The sequence below is a fragment of the Malurus melanocephalus genome, unplaced genomic scaffold (assembly GCF_030028575.1).
Source record: "Malurus melanocephalus ecotype Western Australia unplaced genomic scaffold, MMel_1.1 scaffold_5, whole genome shotgun sequence".
NCBI classification, from domain to species: Eukaryota; Metazoa; Chordata; class Aves; order Passeriformes; family Maluridae; genus Malurus; species Malurus melanocephalus.
Window position 1 is genome coordinate 5,044,737 of NW_026623237.1, and position 24,112 is coordinate 5,068,848.

The following is a 24,112-nucleotide window of genomic DNA, read 5'->3' on the forward strand; positions in this document are numbered from 1 at the left end:
ACAGCCAAGATTTCCAGGGACACTGGAAGTACCAAAGGCATTACAAGGGGAGCATGGCACTGCCACAAYATTGCTCCCTCCACACCTTGCTCCTTAACACCACACATTTGCCRGGCACCTAAGTGGAAGAAAATGCTGRTTTTACTGCTCTGCTTAGGGTTAGGATCTGTAACATTTACACTGCCTACACTAAGYATAACAGACTGTCCTGATTTCAGAATGGGACAGTATCACTTTACAGGCTATTATAATAGAGCTCATAGTTTTGTCTGGTTTTCCTCTTTATTTGCACATCTTACTACCAGCTTTCTGGRGACTCTCATTCAGCTGAAAGTATTATATTGCACAATGCCTCATCACAGGGTGTTAAGAATTACACTCAGYAAACATAACTGCACTACTTCAAGACAATGTATGCCCTGCTCACATGGCTGTGACTTCTGAGATTCTAAAAAAAAATATCTCACGTGAATCAAAAATATGATCTGTTCATTATAAACAAGGTAGTTAATTGATTACTCTCACTATGAACTCTTTGAAGAAACAAACAAACAAAAAATCATTAACGTGAACCTTTCACTGAACTGCTAGCAAGAAAGGAAAACATATTCCTATTCCTCTGCTCTATATTGTGAGCTAACTGGTTGCTCCTAGGACAAGAAAACAGGTTGTGGAAACTTGCATCACAGCGTCAAGTCTGCCTCAGGAACAGTAGTAACCAGTTACCATGCTGTAGCTACCTGCCAGCCGTGAGTGAAAGTCAGGGATACATTCTGCCTTACAGCTTGAGAGAGATCTTCCAAAATACACTGTGAATGCCCACAGCATTTTATATTGTGCTCTCCAGATCCCTGCCTAAACTGGGCCATAGAAATCATGCCTGAAGTGGTAGAAAAAGAACCTTAACAGAATCAGGATGAAAGTAAGCTATATTTTATAATGGAAATAAGGAAATAAGTTAAAGTGTAAGGAGTTGCAACCAAACAGAAAAATTAAGATGTAGCATCCTGCAAAGCAAAATAAATTACTTTTCTAACAAAGGAGAAACTGCAGATGGTGAGTAGTTAGAAAAGTAGCTAAGAAAATAAAACCTGTAGAAACTCAACTGTTTTTCTGTATTTTCAATTCCTTGCTTTCAAAAATCAAAATGTAACATTTAAAAAAYAGATTCCAAAACTGCCGTCATAATGGCACGATCCTTAGATATTTATCCAAAACAAACACACATAGGAACTTTGTTTTTTCATCATTAAGTTGCCAAACAATTGGGCCAACAAATTAAGGAGAAAGAATCTGAAGACTGTGTCAGCCACGCTGAATGGCTTCAGCTTTAACAGCTACTGCTATTTTTGGTGGACACATAAACATGCCTCGTTTATTACAAAACTGCTTTGAAACTGACCTGCGGATCARAAACAGACTAGGGCTTCTAGGCACTGGGCCACATTGAATAACATCCCAGCTGGGAAATTACATCTGGAGGACTGTTTGTCCCCATGGCCTGTTTTCTCTTCTGTTTTCCTCACAGATGGCTGCAGGTTTTGCAGAGCTAATGTGCTTTGTTATGTTAGGCACAAGCGACATCCCTCAGGAGCAAGCAACATAGYTACACACCTGAGAAACATCTTACACACCTGAGATGAAGCATGGAAGAAATAATGTTTGTGCTCCATATTTTGATACAAATTGTGTCCTGATACCAGGACTGACTCTATTAAGTGACAGAGGACATCTGCAATTCCAGGAGAAATCAGTGGAGACTAAGTGTGTTGAGGATTTAATTTTTCATAAATCCCAGAGCAGCACAGAAGGGATGAAGCAGCAGGCAGACAACCTTTTGTTCTCAGAGACCTTCCAGTCCATGCTGATGTGTTCTTCTCAAATCTCCTRCTTCTCATTAGAAAGTACTGTTTCATGTTCCTCTAGATCACTGATACGGCTGTTCATGTGGAATTTTTCAGGTATTGAGCAATTCCTCTAGGGATCTTGGACACATAAACCATGGTACATGGAGCATGCATGCAGCCTGACACTGAGCAGGCTCTGGAGAAGGCACACACAGTACATCTGACACCTACAGARTGTGCTGGATGAGCTGCACAGTATGTGCTGCACTGACTGCCCATTTGCACTGGGTGGGATAGGGCTTGGAGCATCCTGTTCAAGTGGAAGGTGAGGGTTGGAACTGGATGGTCTCACGGCAGGAGGGTTGGAACTGGATGGTCTCTAAGTTCTCTTCCAACCCAGACCATTCAATGATTCTATGCATCCATATCTAATGCTTACTGCTGATTCAAAACAACTAAAAAGATCAACTAAAATAATAAAGACAAATATGGAAACCTTTTCAGAATCTTCTTTTCAATCCATACACAAGTAGAACTCAAACTGACCTCAGCTAGAGTTTTCCCTTAGTGAGGGTTTCAAGATTTCAGATTCCAAGGATTTTAAAGGTCTCTGCAGAGAATACAAGCTACCTGAAGAATGAAATGCTGTGGAATGACATTATTGAGCTATCTGCTTATTAAATCTGCATATTGAATTAATTTATGAGTTGTTTGCATCTCATTTGAACCATATTTTTTCTGTGGAATGTAACCTTGAAATTTCTCAATCCCTTTTTCTTCTACCATTTTTCTTCTACACTAGACATTTCCAGTAAAATTTGCTGAGCACAAACAACTTTTTGTAAGTACTTGATACTTTCTGGAATTAAACTAGAACAGTGAATTAAATCAGCAACTAGAAAGTCACAGTGTTTATTTTCATAAAAGAATAAGTATCTCAGAATATTACACTAAAGAATGGAAGGCATTTCAAAGCACAGTAATTTCTCTCCTGTTACAAGCTCACTTCATTCATGACTGAAACAACGTCCAGTAAGTTAATGTGTCTAACTCAGAATATTTATATTACTATAAGCAATTGATAACACCACCAATATTATTGAGCTTTAAGAAAGCAATGCATTGATTTTGATGGATTTTCTTTTCCTACAGCAAATTATCACAGCATTTTAATTTCATGTAGGTTCCATGTAAAGCACGGAATTTTTCTTCAACAGATGAATTCCATCCTTCATATAGAAGGATAGATACTTCAGCAGAAGTTAAAAAAATGCTATTTGCTCATGCATGACTTCCCTCAATTCTTTTGGCTCACATAATTATAGCTTAAAATATGCACAGCATTCCTAATATCAGCCTTGGGATTCTAGTTCTTAACTAGCTGATCCTTCTTTTTCAAATTTATTACCTGCATGGGAAGCTACAGCAATGTCGATACACACCATAGACAACAGAATGCTCTTGGACCACCTCTGCCTAAGAAAACCCTAACTTGATCTTATTTCTTTTCTCATCTGTACAAAAATGTTGCTATTAACTCCCTTCATAAAGTCGTGTAGGTGTAAAGAGAACCCTTGCATGAAATAGTCTTACTTTGGAGTTTAGTATAGGTCTGCTTGCCTCACCCACATGGGCAGAGAGAGTGACAGTAACAAAACCGATTTTTATGTATGCATACATAGAATCTTGCACAAAGAGAAAAAGGTGAATAAAAAATATGGGTTTATATTAATTAGGTTTGGAGTAGGTTTAACATCTACTGTACATTTACAGAAATAACAGTRTGACATAAAAGGAAGTGAATCAGAATCAATATTATCCTTGAGCATTGCACTGTCTTGTCCTCACTCTCCTCCACCCTCACCATTTCAGTGTACCATTYCATTTTCTGTGATACATATGAACATTATTTGAATAATTTGCAATCAAATTAAGTGAAGACTTTTCAACAATCTTGCTTTGCAATACTAGAACATGCCGTCACTAAAGATTGTAATTGGCTTTGGTATTCTATGATCTTTTGCACAAAAATCAAAGCCTGAAATGAGGCAGAGCAGTGCAACAGCTCAGCATTCCTGTGGGTATAGATGCACCATCAACATCATGTGCACATAATCCACCCACCTACCCTTTTTCATTCCGAGAGTGCTTGTTTCCTCACACAGTTATTACTCCCACATGAGTTTGCCCTTCCTCTCCCAGCTTCAATCATAATGTTAGCTGATTTCTGGACAGACTAAAAACAACAGCTGCTTCCCTCTGGGCATTAAATACCATTTAGTATGCTTTTTTCCCTTTAAGAAAAAAATAAATCTAATAGTGGTAAAAATAACTCCAAATACTCAGACATTTATAGGAGTGAACTGGAAATCTTTACTACTCTTAAATGCTTCTAACACACAGCACATTCTTGTATATAGGAAAGTTTTCTTAGTGGTGAAATTCTGAATGAATATATCAGTTTAATTTGCACTGAAAATATATGTTTTAATTCTCCCAACTCTGTGATCAATGCAGTAGCAGCTGGATCTTTTTCTTGTTATATAATGCTTTACAGTTTGTTCAGATGTAGAGTAGACCTTACTGTCAGAGTACTTTGAAACAGAATGTTTGCCGGCAGAGGTTTTTATTTCAGAAGTTTTGTCTTTGCTTTTCACCATCCAGCTCTGTTTTTATTGGCACTAAATTAAACTACTGTTCTTCAAATTCAGTCTGTTTCACTTTGTAGTTGGTCAGTCATATCCTCATCTTTATCTCAACCCACAAGTTTCTTCTCCCTACTTTTTCCCCCTATTCCATTGAGGAAGGGATGTGAAAGAGCTGCTGGATAGCCAGCTGAGGTTGGCTCACCACAATGTGCCAGGTATGATCACTCAAATTTTTGCAAGGAGAAATTCCCTTCACTATTTTGAAATAAAGTCTTTGGCTCCAGCATCAAATTTCCTTCACTAAGTCTTCTTCAGTAATACCAAAATGATCTATAGTTCTCGTTAGAGACCTTAACTCTCTGAAAATGCCAAAATACAAAACACATGCAGTCACACAACACTTTTTTTCTCAAGAAAAGAAACCTCTTTTTTTTGTTTTTTTCTTTAGCTAGTAAAATAAATACTTTTAAAGTTCTTAATGTTGGACCAGAAAGGCAAAAATGTACTTTGTGTCAGTGCTGGCCCACTTTCCACTTCCCCTATGCTGGTTACAGAGTTCTCATTATTTCCTGACCTCTCAGTTATTTTTTTCCAGTTTCACTCATGTTGGTTTTTTGTATTTGTCTTTTAAAGCCCAGTGCTTGGGCACATTCTCTAGTCATATGTAAATAATTCTGMATAGTTCACTCAAACAAATCCAGACATGTCTACATGTTTGAAATCTATACAATTTCTCTTCCTCTTTATGGTGTATTTATGCAATATTGACTTGCAAAAAGAATTGCCCCTCAATGCTTGCACCAAAGCTCTCTGCTCCTTTATCTGTGCCTATATAGAGTTTAGTCTGATAATGAAGCAAACAGGGTCACTAAAATGACCTTGACTTAGAAATAGGGATCTATTCCCTCTTTCCCTTTTTTCCCCCAAGTATCAGAAAAAGACAATTTTCATCCTCAGTAAAATTCATGCTCTTACTTCTAGGAGGTCATCGTGAAAAGTAAGCATGACAAATCTAAGACATACATATAATTTTTCGTAAAAAAAATGTTTAAATCACTGTAGTGTTATTAAACGTAAAAGGAGACAGAATTCAGGACAATGTGGTACAGTAGCAAAGAGACATGCTAGCCACAGTGTCTCATTTCTGGTACTATAGTCACTCTACACTTGAAATCCACCCTACATCTAGACATAGTTTTCCTTAATCTTTTTATGTAAGCAGCAACATCAGCAAAAGCCTACCAATAAAATCTTACTGCAAATTTCTTTTTACAGCCCTAATTTCCTGATGTTTTTGAAATGCTAGTGTAATTGAGAAGGGGTTGGAGGATTGTGTGTACTTTTCACTGCAAAACACTAGTATTTCCAAAGTCAGAATGAAAGGATATTTATGACATAAAAGTTACAGCCAGATGCTGCTGTCACTATCTCAAAATATAATCAGACTGCATGAAATGGGCTAATATGGCCTCTGTGGTGCATAGTTTTATACTATTAAGAGTAACTTAAAAATAATGGAAACTGATATTGATGGGATCTGTTCTTGATTGTGCACAACAAGGCAGCCAGGAATGCTTAAGGAAACCAAAACAACAATAAAAGTAAATTAAAGATCTAGTTGCAGGCCGCAGATGACTCTTATTTCTCCTACCACATTTTCAGTAAAAATTTGGCAGGTTAGTAAATTTACTTAGCATCTTTAATGGTCTTCTGAATATGAATGCTATGATTAAACACACAACTGAAAAAAACTGTTTCAGGCTGTTAAACTATATAAGATAGTGTAATAGAATTGAGGAAGCTGAACTGGAGGTAAARTTTTAATACTTGATAGGAGGTGTTCATAGGTAGATACAATGACAAATATGTTCTAAATAAAGCTGGAGAGGACAAAAGGACAGAATAAAACGTAGTATTYCTATTAGCCAGAGTGCTAATTTTTACATTCTGCACAGTGTTACTCAGAAAGAATTGAAGAAATGAATGTACAGTATGATCACTCTCAAGCCTCAGATACCAGTGTATACAAAACCATTCACAAAGTAGTTACATCTGCATAATCTGCRTAGATCAGGATATAGATAGTTATAAAAATGGATAGAATTTCTTGCTTATACAGTAGAATTACAGTAAAAACTCAATGAAAAAACTGTTCTCCCATTTCATTACTGAAACAAAAATAAAGGAGAGTAAGGAAATTATTTTTTTTAATTTGAAAATGCTTTACTTGTAACTATACTTTATATACCAAACAAGATCAAAATGTGTTTTTTGCAATTTTTCTTAGAATTTTGGAAACATTCCTAGCTTGATTCATAAAGAAGCCTTTCAACATTCATGTGGTCTAAAACTTATTACAATTTCCTACAGGAGGCATGTAAGCATTGTCAAGTTCATTGCAGCACTACTGATTTGTTACATGGCTGCTTGTTTTGTTCAATGGATCAGTTGGGTTTTTTAGGTTACATATACACTTGCACTGCTCATGTTTCCCAGCTATACTTCAGTGTTTCACTTTTTAACACTGGAGAATTTAACTGAAAGCAAGTTTTAAAACAGATGGTTTTAATTGCAGCAAARTCCATACTCTACTGCACTATAGCTATCAGAAGTTTTGCCTAACTTACTGAGGAAAAACCCACAGCAATTCAACCCAAACCAAAGGTTTCTTCTAGATTTTGCAGCAAGCTGTGGAAACAGTCTTGAGAGGTAACATCTACATTGAATTGTTAATTTATTTCTGAGATATTCCAATCTCAAGAAACTAAGAGAACACTCAAGTCTTGTCCTAGCATGACACTGTAAGTGGTACCTTCAGGACTGCATCTTGTACTGTCTCCCATACCCTCCAAACATTAGTTCTCCCCAAGACAAAAGGTTCATTTAGGGGGGGCTGATAGCAGCTGATAAGCAGCACAGTTGCAACCTCAGATACTGAGAAAGATGTGGTTGTGTGTAGCTGCTTTATTGCTGGTKTTCACTGCTCCTGCTCCAAAATGCATTTCAACTTCAACAAGAGAAAGCAGCTTGACAGTCAGTGCTGACTTATTTAGCCTAAGAAATTTCTTGGACATAACACAGATGAACAGATCTAAGCAACAGGAGGAATGCAGRACAACATGGACTTCAAGATGGCAGCAGAGGAAAAAGAGTCCTCCACAGTAGGTTTAACCTGTTTTTCCAAGTTTGCCACAGGAAAAAAAGCCTACTTGGCAGGAGTTAAGCGAGTTTCTATGGACACTGCAGAGACCCAAAGCTGCAAGATAGATATTGAAATTCTTCTTGCATGGGTCGGGTCAATCTGTGAATATCCATGCAAAGGATCTGTACTGACATTTATGTTCAGTCTGAAAGAGGCAAATTATCCTAGTGAGAGAAGACAGGTGAATTCAAGTATCATGTCTTACAGAAATAACCACATGTTCATAACACTTCTGCAGCAGAGCTCAGCACCTGATGTCTCTGCTTCTGGATCCATTCCAAACATCAGTTGTGCTGTGGTTTGAAGACACATTGCCAGCATGGCTGAGGCTCTCCACATATCTGGCATAACTTTAAATATAGTGCATAATATCTCTGAGGGACTTGTGGTGTACCCCAAGGTGATTGGAAGGGGAATCTGGCAGTAGCTATCATTCATAACCACAGAGAATATAATCATGGTTATGGTGTAAGTACAGAGCACTTGGCAGCTGTGATGTGAGATATTTGTCCTTTCCCAGAAGTCAACTGCTGTTGTAAGACATGAAATGACGATAATGACTTCATTGTCCATGTCTATTTTGGTGCCTCCCAAAGAAGGAGATAGAAAATGAGAGCAAGGTCTACACCACTTGCCCTGGATGCSAGATTACCTTTCAATTTGGTCCCTCAAAGGTTATGTTTGCAAGGTTGAAGAGACATGGCTCACCTGAATGTGTGCAAAATCGAGGACATGAACCTGATCTCCAAGAATGTCAGGGACAGCAAAAAACTGTTTAACATGACACAAATCCTGAGTAGCCTCCAGGTTTGGAATCAACAGAACTCAGAAATCAACTCGGAACATATCAAAGGCTTCTAGGAGGATCAGATAAGACTTACCTTGGGGTGTGACATTTGACACTGAACAATCTGAAACTGGATACCAAACATATGCTGTTGGTGCCTTAAAGGAAAGAATTAYGAAACTCCCCACCAATCTGTAGTACTCCTCAGAATTGCTCTAATTAATCTCTATAAAGTACACAGTGGTAATTCAACAATTAAATCTTCTTTTATCAGAAGTTATAGAAATCTATGGATAAATAAAATCCTTAATCCATAGATATGAAAATTTCAAATGATGGTTTTGGATTCCTTTATTTCAAAATGAATTTTTAAAACTCCATGTTAATGCCTTTACTTATCTTTTTCATAAATTTCAGACATCCTGCCAAATAAAGAAGGGAGCCTGTTTTTCAGATTATGGTATTGGAAATAATCAAAACTTGTACATAAAATAATTACTGCTATCATCAGCTTACAGTTTGCCTTATTGGAAATCTTAGTAATGCATTGACTTTTTTTCTTTCAGAAATTAGAATCTCCTCTCATATATTTGAATGCTGTGATTTCATCAGCTAAAAGGTAAAATGAATTTGACATGTACTCACTTATTTTATTTCTCATTTCATTCAGTTGTTCTCCAAGGCATTTAGCTTCATCAAATCTGTCAATGCAAGCATAATGATACAGAATTATTCTAAAGAACAACTAGTTACACAMGTTGATCACAATACAATACAGAACTACTCAGTACTATTTTTTAATTTGTAAGTCAAGAACTAATTGGAAACAATTTTCCATTAGGAAAGTTTGTCTCATCTAAGAGAAACRATCTAGAATATTCTTGATCTAGACAAAGTAACACAGGAAATCCACAAATTGTACTTCTGTCCAACTCAAAAAGTGTCAAAACAGAGTAAAGAAATAYGGCTTCTCCTTACAAAGGCAGGATTTGAAAAATTGCCCCTTCTCAATTAGTCCATTTCCTCATAAGACTGGAACAAATTAGAATTTCAAGTGCCTTCACTGGTATCTTCTCACAAACATTTGCTTCCAAGGCTCAATGGCTGAAGCTGGAGAGTTCCTGAGTACTTATTCTTTCTTACATAAAAAAGGAAGAAGCCAYTGAAACTTTTGTGAGCTTATAAAAGCTTTTTTCTACTGGTGTTAACTTAGAGCCCCAAGCAGGCATTGAGGATTGTGTAAATATCAAAGGGAAGAAGCTCTAAAGTACCTCTGTCTTTCTTTCCCTCTGGTCCTGTGAGCCAAATAGTAAGTTCATCAATTGTCAATTCCTGAGACAAATCTCACGTTGGCTATTGACTCTGATTCATGTTCACAGAGAGATTTATCTGGACAAGTTGAAGCTAGCCATCTATCCAGCCCTCTCTGCCAATAGCTGAATAGGTCGTTCATCTGTTTTTCAAACACAATAGTTTATAAACCAGCACAATAACATAAACTGAATCTTGGCATTAATTTATGGCATTTCAACAGATTCCATCTGTGACTATGAATCATAGTAAAACAAAATAAACCAGGTAAAGACACAAGATTTGACTCTAATATTGAATGGGAAACAGCTATTGCCAATACTTCTTTAATAAAAAAAAAAAAAGTGGCATTATCTAGCATTAAGGTGATATTGCTGTGAATAGTGATGAGCAAACAATCATATTGCTGGCTGAAAAAATTTCATGTGTATCTTATATGGAGACCACTCAACAGAAAGGCTAAAGTTGCCAAATCATGGCTTCTATTACCAAGAAAATAAATACTTCATGAAAAAAACCTAGTGAATTTAGCCACTAATTTTAGTGGAAAAAGCGTTTTTGGCAAAGATTTCGCTCTTTGAATGCAAATGCCAGTAATTAAAATATAAACATCTTGAAAAACAAATTTCTAACTCATTATGTAAACCAAGAAAAACTCAGAGGCTGATTAATGAGAAAGTGGMGACATTCAGTGAATTAAATGAATATTCATTCGTTTTTAATTATTAGAAATTACAACAAGAAGTGACCCAAGTGAAACTCATCCTTTCCATGAAACTTGCCCATATGTACTGAAAAAATGAGTTAGATGTTAACCAGCTAAAACACAGAAAGCAAGGAAGGAAGAAAATGGAAAAAGTTAATGGAGAACAACAAAATGGAAACTAGATCTACATCACATCTGTAAGGTCAGTAGCATTTTACTACCAGAAATATTAACTAAGATGCGATTTATAAGCTTCATGCAACATGCAATATTACATTGGAGTGGCACAACTAAGAAGATTTCTTGGTAGCATATTTCACCAGAAAATRGGAGGCATTTATGTCCTCCTCAGAGAAACAATCCTAAGAGAACATAGTTGCATTAAGAAATAATTCTCTGGAACTATTAGCTAATCCTATCTTAATAGGATAGCGTGAATCTATTTTCTTTCACTTGAATTATCTTTCACTATATCTGTTTCACCACTTTTTAAATCCAGAGACATTTCTGAATTACAGTTTAAACTACAGCACCTGTGAAGAGGTCTGAAGTAATAGGTGAAAAGCTTCATTCAAAACCAGATTTTTTTCTTATATATATATATATTTAAGAAAACAAATGCTTTCCAGTATTTTAATTAACTGACTGGTTTTTGATTACTTATACACAAATAGTTACAGAAAAAAATACATGTATATTGTATGACTACATACAGTCACAGCTATATGAATAATTTCACAGCCCAAGCAACAATTGGGACCTTCACAGTGAAATTTCCAAGTAGGGTCACTGACAGTTCACCGTTCAATTAATAAAAGAATGATATAATGCGTACTTGATGTCTTACCGGGATGTGACAGGGGCTTCTGAGGCAATAAGAGCCAACATGGAAATGCAAGGGAAATAGTTCAAAGGAATTAAGGGGTGCTCTTCTAAGATGGACTGGCTAACAGCTGAGGTACCTTTATACCAATGCCTGCAGCATAGGCAACAGATGGGAGAAGCTGAAAGTCACCACGCTACTAGAAAACTAAGATTTAGTTGTCATTACTGAAACCGGGTGGCACAATTCCCATAACTTGTTGGCCTATCAATTGCTACAAGGTTGTCACAAAAGACAAGAGAGGAGGAGGGGTGGAGAGGTTGCTCTCTAAATCAAGAGGAGGACTGAGTGTGAAGAGCTGTCTCTGAAGAATAGGTARATTTCTGCAGGCTGATAGCTGATGGGTAGGAATCAAGAGATGGAGGTGACAAAGGGAGCTGAGTGGCTGGCACCTACCACAGGATACTAAAGGGGAGCCTAYTGACGAACACTTCTTGGCCCAGATAACAGAGGCACCACACTCACAGGCTCTTGTCCATCTGGACGACTTCAAACATGCCAACATCTGCTGAAAAAGTGGCATAGCAAGCAGCAGGCAATCCAAGAGACTCCTGGAATGCACGGAGGATAACTTATTAAGCAAGGTAATAGCCTTGCCAGAGAGATGTGATACTGGACTGTATTCCCTTCCACCACCCCTGGTCATGACACAGGATGGTCTTGAATAACAGGATAACAGCGTGATCTGGTGCCTCTGAGGAGGGATGCCAAAGGAAACACTGGACCCTCACAGTCAAAGTGTGTGAAAGCCTCTGCTCTTCCTCCTGAGATACTGGCTCCTACTGTGTCTCTAAGTGTCTGTTCATTTGGTTGGCACCAAAAGTCCCTGTGCCTTTCATAATGCAAAGGGTCAGTGCCAGTTCAAGGCAGTTCAAGTGCCAGTTCTTGCCTCAGGCTCCTGCCAACCAGAGCCTGAACTGTGGCTGAACATCAAACTGTTAGCACTAAATGTATTCAACAGTACTGTGTCCWGTTCGGGAGCAGAGGGAAGATATGAACCTGTTACAGTGGGTCCAGAGCAGGACCATKAAAATCATCAGAGCGCTAGAACACCTCTCCTAGGAAGACAGACTGAGAGACTTGGGGTTGTTCAGCCTGGAGGGGGCTCCAGCATGATCTTCTTGCAGCCTTTCAATATTTAAAGGGGTATTATAAGAAAGATGGGGACAAATGTTTTAGCAGGGACTGTTGTGATAGGAAAAGGGGTAATGCTTTATGGTAGATTTAGACTCTGTGTAAGAGAGAATTTTTTACAATGAGTGGTAAAATACTGGAACAGGTTGTCAGAGAAGTGGTGGATGCCCCATGYATGGAAATATTCAAAGTTACTCTTGACAGGCTCTGAGCAACCTGATCTAGTAGAAGATTTCCTTGCTCATTGCAGCAGGGTTGGACTAGATGACTGTTAAAGATTCCTTCCAACTTAGATTATTCTCTGACTCTATGATAATTAGCAAGCCAATAAAATCTACCCAAAATACCCAAAGGAAAAAGAAAGACTGCTAAAAATAAGCAATTTGTGAATCAAACACTGTTTGTGGTATGACARAAGTGGTTATGCAACTATAAACAAAATTATTAACAGGAGAAGTCTACATATAAAGGGAAACTATGGTAACCTTTAAACATGTGGTGTCCACACTCTTCTTCCTGTGCAATTTGAACACTGGCTGGGTAACAGAACTTTTGTGTAACTGGTAGTTCAGAGGCTGCATTCCAAATTACAGACTGGACTTGATATGAATCCATTCTAATGAACTTGGTAAACTTGTAGCTTTGAGGATCTTTGCTAAAAATGTCTTCAAATGGCAGGGCAAACTGCCTTGCCCCAGAGTATCAAAATTCACATCAGCACTGATTTCAGCCATCAGCTGATGCCTATTAGAAAGGGGTTACACAAGGCATTAGTTTGAATCTCCCTGTCCTTTAAGGAAAGCAAATCTGTCATCAAACTTCATAGATTCTGCTCATTTCTATTATATTCTGAAACCAGAAGGAAATACTGGTTTGCTTCATAGCAGTAACAAACAGAAGAAATACAGAAGAATTGTGATTAACTAGAGGAAAGGCAARGCATGGCTCAGAACTGTATTGCTCCCATCATCATGCTGTAACTATGAAGTGTTCTGTTTAATAGCAACATCAGAAATTACTACAGTGTAATAATTTATGCAGTGATGATCCAGTGATGATGCAGTGGCATTATCTGAAATATTGATCAGAAGAAAGAGATTGCTAACCATCCAGTTTACATGGGTAAATTCTTGCATACATCTCATACCTTAGCAATTTGTATTCCTCTGGCTGAGTTACAGATCCAGGTAAAAAGTTAAGRAAAAGTGATAAATAGCAAGAACTTGAGTAAGTTCCACAAAGATGTGGAGAAAATTTCTTGCCTCAATTTCACTGAAGTAAATGAGTATAAGACTTGGTGACCTTGAAAACAGTATCTTTCTTGCCTGTGAAGTCAGAAAATTATGTTAAAGAAAGCAAGAGGAAGCAGAAGAAACCTGGAGAATGAGAAAAGCCCAGGACAAAAAACCCCACAAAAACCAAACCAAACCACAACAACCAAACCAACAAAAACAAAAKCCCAAAATGAACCAAACAAAATCCTCAACCAAACAGAAAAAAAACCCAAACCAACCTCCCCCCAAGCAACTGTTAGTTACAAGGATAGACTGAGAGATCTGCTTTTGGCATCTGCAATCTCAAAGCCTTGTATTTCTTTTGCAGTACTAGGAGGGTTAATACTTGAGAAGCTGACACTTTTGAAACAGTACTGTTATCCAATCAACATAGACAAGTGTTGGTGGTTTAATTTGTTTAAMGTTTAAAATCTGTATGAAAATTCATGTTTTCAATGTTTTGCCATTCTCACTATCTTCACCAGACGTGTGAAGTGTTTTGCCAACATCAACAGCAAATGTGGAGGAGGAAAGTATTATTTCTGTTTGTGAATGCAAAGCTGGCAGAGAGAAGCTAAAATCACTTGGCAGACAGGTTAGGAACACCAGACAGATGCATATGTTTAACATCTCCTAGCTTACTATCCAATTCAGGGCTGAAGCCAGTAAAGCATTTTTGACAATGGAAACTGCAGTAAGTGATTCAGTCACATGGATTTTACTTCCTCTAGATAATACTTGATCATGAAGCCATTGCCACGTTGCTTCAATATGGCTGTAAAGATGAATAAAACCAGTGCAAATATGCKCCAAGATTCCTCATGCTACTTTCACACCCTATCCAGACTTCTATCACCACTTGGTGCCTTCTGAATATGAAATGTCCTAAGTAAGAAAAGGAGAAATGCCTGTACCAAGTCCTCAACAGAAGCCTGGGACGTCTGGAGTAAAATCACATGTTCCTATCCAGACCAGTAATGAACCTTGGATGTCTTCCACCAGCTGCATTTTGCTGTGACACTCACCTCTGTTTCAGAAGCTCTTTGTTGTCCTCAATGGTTATACTGTCAGCATGGTCCCACTTGAAGACTTCAAAAGCTTCCTGACATCCAAGCGACATCTTTCCTCCTGCCCCAAGGTAAAATAAGTGAACTATTCAGAATCATCAAAAGACAGACATTTTGCACTTATTTAGATCCTTTTTAGATAAAGGCAGCAAGTCAGCCCAGGGGTGGGTCTTAAAGCAAAAGGAAGACAAGTTTGGTTTTCCACTGATGGGAAGGCATTTTTGACAAAACATTTCTGTTATCTGACAAATAAATTATTTCATTTCACTTCTCTAAAGTCTGAATGCTTGAGGTATATGATTTCTCAAGATAATTTTAAATGATCATAAGTAAAATCAAACTTTGAACATTTAAAATATGTTTACTTAAGAAATATTCTTAAGTCTGAGCCAGAGGTATTTTCACAACAGYATAATGCAATTTGCTTCTTTATTTCTTTCATCTCTTTCACACTGGACCCTAAATATATATTGAATATTTTCAGTATTTCTTGGAAGAAAAAGATCAGGCTTTTTTTAATTATGTATTAGTAAATACAAGAATTCTATCTGCAAAAATGGTTGGTGCCTGCCTCTTTACATTTCCAACATGGTGCTTGTTTTCTTTTGCGCATCAGAATGTTAAGACTTAATTGGCCTTCAAATCTTTAAAAATCACCAAAGAAAAATATTACAGTCTGTATTATTTTCTGTTCTCATTGCTAGATGATCTATAGATCCAAGTAAGATATCATGTATCTGTGTTATTATTAAGAAAATTTTTCAAAGTCTTAAGGAGAATGGAAGCTTATGCCAGCATCTGTGTTATCACCAGTATATATATGTCAATAAATAAGCAAGAATTTGCYCCCTGTTTCAGGCAAAAGAATCAGCACATCTGTTACTAATTCAAAAATTTTGAGTTGAAAATAGAACCACTAGGAATGTTTGAATGGCAAAGCATGCAGAAATGTTCCACCCTTTTTGAATAAGAAAATCAAAGAAAGATACAGTGTGGTATTTACTGTTGCGTGATCCAAAAGAGCAAGAGAATTTAGGAAAATATATTTTTCTGTGGTGATGACCTGAGAGTATAATGTTCATGTTTCATGTCTGCCTTGAAGAAAACCAGGCAGCTTTGCAAGCAGAATTTTATAGCGCATTCATCCCATCTCTAGCACTAATTTTAACATGCAACCTGAATTGACCCCCTAGAATTGCTTTTGTTGCTGAAAAAGCTTGTTTTAAGTGAAGAAAGAGAAAGCCTGGACAAAATTCATGATCAAGCCTAAGATAAACAGTGGCATGCCCTTRCTCATACATAACACTGCAATGTAAAATATTTAACTCTTCTGGCCATGTGCTGCCTTTGAGAGCACAAGTTRAAACAGTAAAGTAAGTTCGGAAAAYAAAGCTATTATAGTGATTAYTGCTACTGCCTGGCAGAAATGCATCAACCAAAATTAAAGGTAACCTGATAAGCATTTTCCAGCACTATCTTGAAGAGGCAGCAAATTTGTACATCCAAACAAAGCACATAAAAATAGATCCCCAGAACACTCRGGAAGGGGAAATTTTCTGGTTTAGGCAGTTCATTTTAAGAAAATACAGAAACATATGAAGTAGTAAACAAACCCATTATGAAAATTGTATAAAAGGAAAGAAACTTATAAAGGACCATTGWGATTGTATATCAGTATAATATGAGCATAAAACAGCTACAGAAGAATGTTGCAGCCTATGGGTAATTTAGGAAGATAATACAGGAAGACAACAATGTTAATAAAAGGCTGCAAGGGACATTGAAAGCTTGATGGAGTAGTTCTGTTCAGTGGTGAAAATGATTTCTTTTCCATGGTTGATGYGGTATCTTCAATCATGCTGTTTACACTCCCTTAAATAATCTGTATTTTATAAAAGAGTCTCATCTTCTTACAGATGACCTCCAAGTGCCATGGTGCATTAACATTATCGGCATGCTGCTTCTCCTGGGCTTAWATATAACGAATAAACTATATGTTATTTTAAACCAAGGTGTTGCTGAATTTGGTTTTCTCTAGCTCTGAAATTGAAATCTATGTACAGCAATACATACATTATATAAACAAAAAGAGAAGRAACCATTGATAAGGACAAAGTTTTGGCAGGATAGTGGAATAGTTAAGCTAAAACTGCTAGAGAAAACAATTTCTTTCACTCTTACAAGCCAAACAATTCCTCYTCTCCTTCTTAATTACCACAGCATAGCATTTCAAAATAAATATTTGAAAATTCTTATCTAAGGAAGAACCATTATATCCTGCAGGATGAGAACAAGGAAACACATGTCATCAAGCCATTACAATGTGAACTGGAATAATCATTACCAAAAATAACTCAGATAACTGGAAAAAGCATAAAAATTTCTTGCAATCACATTCATGAAACCCCAGTTGACAGGATTGCATTAAAAAGASATGTATTTTGTATCAACCTGATTTTAATTATACTTTTCCTGTTACGTTGTGTAACTTGGCTTTAATATTAAAACTCAAATATGCCCAACTCACACAATGTGAAATTCACAGCAAATGCATCATMATTTACAGCAAACTCAAACTGCTGAAATTTTGATAAAATTCAGGTTCAATCCACATGCTGAATTTACATGTTTAAAAATGTTCTCATTAAAGGTTTGATTTCAGTCTGTACTCCTGTCCAGTGAACTCACAACTTTCATATTCAGCAAAACAATATATTTCAAGAGCATTCTCTACTGAAATGTGCAAATTAGAGCTGTCCCACTGGACTTGGGTAAATCAGCAGGGTGGCAATGATGGCTCGCAAGCTCTGAACTAGAGCAACAAGATCTGAAATAACCAAGGAATAGAAAGGTTGCTGTAGTATTGATAATGGGCTAAATTTTTGAAAACTATAACAATGCAAAATACACTGAGCAAAAAAAGTAATAAGATTATTGCTGATTACTTTTTAAGGTAAGAAAAGACCAAAGAGATTTAAAGACTTATGTGTATGCCTATAGAAGGTAGAAGCCTACATATCAGCAGACACTSTGGCAGATATCACACACCAATTCTATACTGTTACATACAAAAATGCTGTTTACAGCCATCCAAAACACCAAATGTTAAATTTAAAGACACTTTAAATTTATAATAACATGGAAGGTATAGTGTGGTGCTGGGTGCTCAACTGACAGCAGAGAAATTATTTGGCTGAATGATATTTTAAAATTAAATAGTATYCTGTGAGTACTCAAGGACTCATTGATACTCAAGGCATGAAAGGGGATAAATATACATCTCATTTTGTGGTCTTAAGTGATCAAATAGGGTTTATATGACCATACTGATGGTCACATATTTACATGACCATACTGATTTTTAAATGCATCCAAAACCAACAAATCCTATTGTATTAGTAACCACAGTTTATAAATACTTGACATTTTAAAAGTACTTTATTTTAGTGTTTTTGGGTTTTTTTTTTTTTCAATGCAGATTTCAAGACTGCTCAATCTGGAAAGGGCACTTCCAGTCTTGAGTCTGGCCACYTTCTGTTTTTCAGTTTGTTTGTTGAAAAAGGGTTATTGCTCAGATGGAGAAGACCTTCATAAAGTTTAATGCATGAAACCCACAGAAAAAAAAAATTATATTGCTCTTCAGTTAGGTCTGGAAAAATGTGACAAACAACAGCACGAAACTGRTATCTTTGCCTGAAAACAGAACTACAGTGTCTCCTCACAACATTACCTTGTAAACAGGTTTTGGTACCGGTAGGAGAGCTCAGAGGGGGTTTCAGCAGYCCTCATGCCAGAGGCTGCCAGTTTAACCCACAAAAAGTTGGAAACAACTCTCCAGAAGAGAAGTATTAAGATTGCAAGTTGATCTGTTCTGAGGGAGGAACATTAAGACTTGAAAAAAGCAAACTCCTGGGAATAACAGTTCAGACAATGTATTCTAATGAGAAAGGCATCTGTCCACATATCTGCCCATGGATCTGTTTTGTGAAACTGTATTTTCACTGTAAAAGACTTTGTTGTTCCAATTTTTTTCCATTTTTACTAAGTGCTCTATTAGACAAGAATTTTCAATCTTTCCACTGAAATGAGGAGAAGCAAAGAGTCCCCTTCACTCAAGGAAAGCTCTCATTCAAGTGAGAGAAGTCTGAAGTATTTCAGGGTAGCAACTAGTGGGAATCTTGTGTCCTCATGCTTATGAAGACTGTCAGACTGTTTGGGAACAAAGGAACTTCGMAAAATTCCCAATAAAACTGAAGTAAAATTATTTGGTAAGTCTTTGCAGTAGAACTAAGGTATTAGAGGTCATGTAASCATAGTTACCAGGATCCATCAAGATATCATAGTCATGTGCTCAGAATGGAAAAAGATGTAACAGAGCTTGCAATAACGAGTCAATAAAGAATAAATACTTAAAAAATAGGCAAGCCAATAGGCAAGCCAAAACAATATATGACAAATACTTGCCCACTGCAAAGCTCAGCTAAATTTGTCATGAAAAGCATGTGTATTACGTATGGCTGCCTTCATTAGACTACAATTCAAAAATGGGAAAGACATAAAACAAGGTTGCTCACAGCACTCCTGTAGTATTGAACCACAAAGCATAGTTTCTGGAAAACTTAAAAGCCTCGAAGTAAAATGAGAATATTCAGACACAATGAATGAAAAAACCATGGGCATAAATTAATTTCTCTGACTCTGGAGTTTCTTTGTTTATTTACAAGGAAGGAAAAGGGTAAAATGAACAATTTGTTGAGATTGTGAGCATGTTTATTATGGTACTGAACATTAATCTAGGCAGGTCACACAGCACAACAMAAATGAAAATTCCCACTCTGGAAACCTTGAGCTATTTTGCGCATAGGCCTTACGTCTTCCGCATAAAATTAATTGATTGASAAGACAATCTATTTCATATATGTTGAAATAATTTATAAATAGAGGAGAAATCGCCATTCAATGAAACACTGAAAATGACTAACAGGAAAGAACAATCTTGTACAGGAGCATGTTGAACAAGAATCAAAGACAAGCACCATTTCTAGTGCAATTCACATCCCTRAAACTGAGATTGCTTTAAGATCATTACAGTAAAACAACAATACCTAGACATTACATATAATATCAACTCTGTAAAAGTAAATTTTTACAAAGTTCAACTGAAATGCATTCAAAATACCCAACAACTGCTTACAAAAATCCCATYGGGCGTAAACTACTACATTAATAATATTCCTCTCCAGGAGTAGTAAGAAAAAATATTGAACTATACTTCAAAACCAAAGGTTAAATTAAGTATAAATTTAATTTAAAGGAAGATGATAATGACTATTTTAACATTGTCTAAGACCACAGAACAACAACAAAACTCCAAATGGGATATGCTAGCTGAATATAATCATGCTGCATTTCTTCAGTTTAATTGTTTCAAAGAAATCTCAAGTGACAGTATAGGCATGTTTTCAACACCCCTATTTACATAACAAAATCCACTTGACCTTTAATGTCYAACAACACTGGGAAATGTGGTTTTAGGCTCTTACTAAAATGTGGCAAGTCTGACATCAGGTTGAATCTTAGAGTGATATCTATATGTAAAGATTGAAACTATTGAAATATCTCCCCCTCATCTTCCTCTTCTGGAAAATTACTATACCAGTTTGTCTCTCTGTCAAATGTTGKGAAGCAGAATTTTTTCTGAGAACTGCAGGATAAAAGGAAATGCCTAACAGCAACTTTAAATATTGTCATGACCTCCTCCTGGGAGAGCRCATATTTTTGATGTCAGCCTCAGATAACAGGATCATTTTGGTCTRATTATGTTTTTATTTCTTATGGATTTCTCACATGTAATTTTTTATTTCTCAGAGCTAATTTTTGTTATGATTCCTCAGCTTACATGGCATGGAATCAAGATGCTCTAGAATATCTGCACAAGCATTGACTTACAATGCACCTACTTTTGTGTTGCCTAGTTATGTCCCTATTCTCTTTAAAGAGCCAATGGGAAGCAGAGTTATCAAAGCTGGAGCATAGGAGATGAGAATGCAGTTAAAGCTATTTGGCACAACCAAAATGTTTGCAGATATCAGCTGAGAGGAATAAAATACTGTACCTATTGATAGTCGTGCTCTGACACAATTATTATTGAAGAAATAATTTAGATTTCATGTATAGCAGCTTGTATACATCAAAAGAGAAAAAAAATCAGCTTCTATTTGCAACCATTTATTTCTTTAACACTGCCTGTGAGATCATATTTGATTGTATAATACGTACACRCACTGAAAGTCCTTAATTAGTAGGTACAAAGGGAAAGCCTGAAATGAAGCATGGTAGGTTTGGCAGAAGTTCAGTGGCTGGATATGGAGGAAAATATGAAGTCAAACCCACAAGAACTTTAGGAGACCCACCCATTGGTGCTGCCATTTCTAAATAAATAAGATTCACTTTTGCATATGACAGAGTCACACGTTTCAGACAACTTCTCATAAAACAGTATATAGTTTTATATATAATATATATATTATGCAGTTTACTTCAAACACCAGGTATTAGAAAGAAACTTTTTTTTGTAGGAATCTAAATCTGCTCCCTTCAATTGTTGATGCAGTTGTAGAAGTTATACTAAATACAAGAAAGGGCCTATATTTATGCATTTGAGTCAACTCAAATTAGAGTTGATTTTAAATCAAATTTTGACAATTGAGCTTAAGATGAGGAGTTCAATTAAGACAGAGTAATAGCAAATTAAATGTGTTTTGACATGCTTCATGCACTTGACCTGTTGTAGCAGCACCATTTACTGCTTCTGTTTTACATCTGAAAACGGGCCTTTACGTTCAAAAGCTTTCCTGCCTTTTTCAACTAGACCAACATATTTACAAAGAAATAGCCTCAACAACATTTTCTCAATTTACATGTTCTATGCTGTTTTGAGTGATATCTATAGTATTTAAAGTCTCCTTTACAATACATCTTTCTCAGTTTTAGAAGCATTACTCCGAATGGTGGATAAGAATATTTTAAGAACTATACAAAATGACAGCCTACAGCAATGGAGTCATGACAGTTTGGACCAAATGCAAGCAAAGTTTTTTGTTAGGGACATCTGTAGACATCTGCATGTATTTTTGGTGTCTGGAGAATCATTTCTACCACCAGACTTGCCAGTAACACCATAAACCACAAAAGAGGCATATTTCATTTTCAGAACAGTTTAGCAGAGGGAAAAGAACTTGCTATAAACATCAATCTGCTTTTGGAAACTTACTGTACTTTTAATTTCATATTACATTTTAGCTTTTTCTTTATTAAGATASTGAGGTTTTCTGAAGTAGAAGCCTATATATACTACAGCTTAGGTAGAAAAGAAAAAATCMTCTTAAGTGGGTACACCATGAATTAGTACCAGCTTGGGGCTATCTTTTTCTTTTATTATTTCAGGCTATAAACTACAGGAGTGCAGGAGTCATTTCATGAGTAATTGGTCTATTTTTTTGGCCCCAGTAGGAACACCAGCACTGAATGGGGTTTGGTGAGGTAGAGAGTTGAGAGAAGAAACTGAGATGAACTCCATGGTGAGCTATTTCTTTTCACCAGGCAGCAATCTAGATTAACTAATTTTAAAATTTACTATCGATTTATATTCAAGATGAACAGCTTGACCAATTCCATTGCTTAGCTCTTTTGGAAGCTCTTTTGGAAGCAATTAAGAAATTAGTGAAATTTCTCTGTAAAATAATGAAATTCAATTCTTGCTCTATTTAAGCTTTATTGGGGTTCATATCTGAGATTGAACGCAGAAGCCTGTTGTGTATTAATATMGAGATTTGGAAAAGTAACTAGGCATGTTATACCTGAGCAATAACCACAATAAATTTCAAGCACTCACCTACTGAAGAAGCATTTTATCCCTCTCTGAACGAGTCCTGTAACTGCYACATTACAGACTGCATCAATGTCTATTAACTGTGCTCAAAATATACACACAAAGCGGAGCCTTCAGAAGTTTCGACGAATCTCACAACTGAGGACTTCTACACACATGACAAGCTCCAGAAGCTCAGCAGAGTCAAAATGGGAGTCCCATGCACAGAAATCAGCAGAAGTTTAAAGAACACTTTTGTAACTTGCATGCTCTAAAATATCTACCCTGGCATAAGTTGTTGAATTTGCTTTGAAATTAAGGACATTGTGCCTCATGTGTTAAACAAAGAGTGCATTTTAGTGAGACTAAGTAAAAATTAGTGCATATAGAAGGAGAGCAGTTATTGCCAGTCCAGGCACATTCATATATTCCACTTTTATCTGTATAGTAGGCAAAGCAGAAAAGGAGGAGATAACAATGAGACCTGAACTTACACATATAATCAAACTGGCTAATTTCTCTCTGGAACTTTCATGTCAGCTTTCAAAATTTTATCATATTGTTTTTACAAAACTCTCAGCTATCTTTAGGTAAAACTTCTCATTATTTTAGACTTTCCTCAGCTGTTAAAAGCTCTTTTCTGCTTTTAAGAACTCTTTTGACCATATTTTATTTTGAACAGGAAAAAARGTCTATCTTGAAGGATGGAATTGTAAAGGAAACACTAAATCTTTGTGGACTGAAGAAAAAAGAAAAACTATTCTGAATGCCATAGACATTCTTTATTAAAACCAGTTTTACCAAACTGAAGCATAAGTATACTTGCTTTTTGAATCAGTTTTAACATAGTCAARAAGGCTGAGCAGGTTTAAGTAAAGCTGTAATTTGCATTTTTAATAAAACATTTTGAGCAGAGGCATTCATAAAAATATTTAATGAAAAATGCAAATTAGAGGTATACTTCAGTTAGTTTTASCAAATTCCTACTACTCACTAAAAATAGGACAAAATAGAACAAATACCTCAGAATTTAAATTATTTTTTTTCTGAAAACAGTAGCAAATAACACGTACATCACATTTTTATGAACAAAATTATGCAACACATGAATAGTACTCACTTTCAATATTCTAAGAATAAAACCTTCAGAAAGATTCCATAAGCAGAAATATAAATATTAACTTGAACATTCTTAATATAGAATACAGAGTTTATTTAAGCTCACATGGGTTTGAGCCRCATTCATTAGCAAAAAGAGAAACCCTGCCTCTATGGAAGTACTGATAAATTAGTCAAAATGGAAAAGTAGCAGCTGTCCTTGTTACAAAATAAATGAACAGCTGATCAAATTTTTAAGATATCAAATTGCACCTATAGCAASAC

At 36.2% G+C, this 24,112-nt stretch overlaps 1 protein-coding gene across 1 annotated transcript in view; it reads right to left on the reverse strand.

The window, feature by feature from the left end:
• The window catches only part of KIF6 (kinesin family member 6), a 147,032-nt gene that overhangs the window by 37,980 nt on the left and 84,940 nt on the right, over positions 1-24,112 (reverse strand). The window contains exons 14-15 of the mRNA XM_057370983.1: positions 14,818-14,920; positions 9,130-9,185 (exon numbers count right to left, since the gene is read on the reverse strand). Of these exons, the coding sequence (XP_057226966.1) occupies positions 9,130-9,185; positions 14,818-14,920 (159 nt within the window). The remainder of the gene's footprint in view (positions 1-9,129; positions 9,186-14,817; positions 14,921-24,112) is intronic.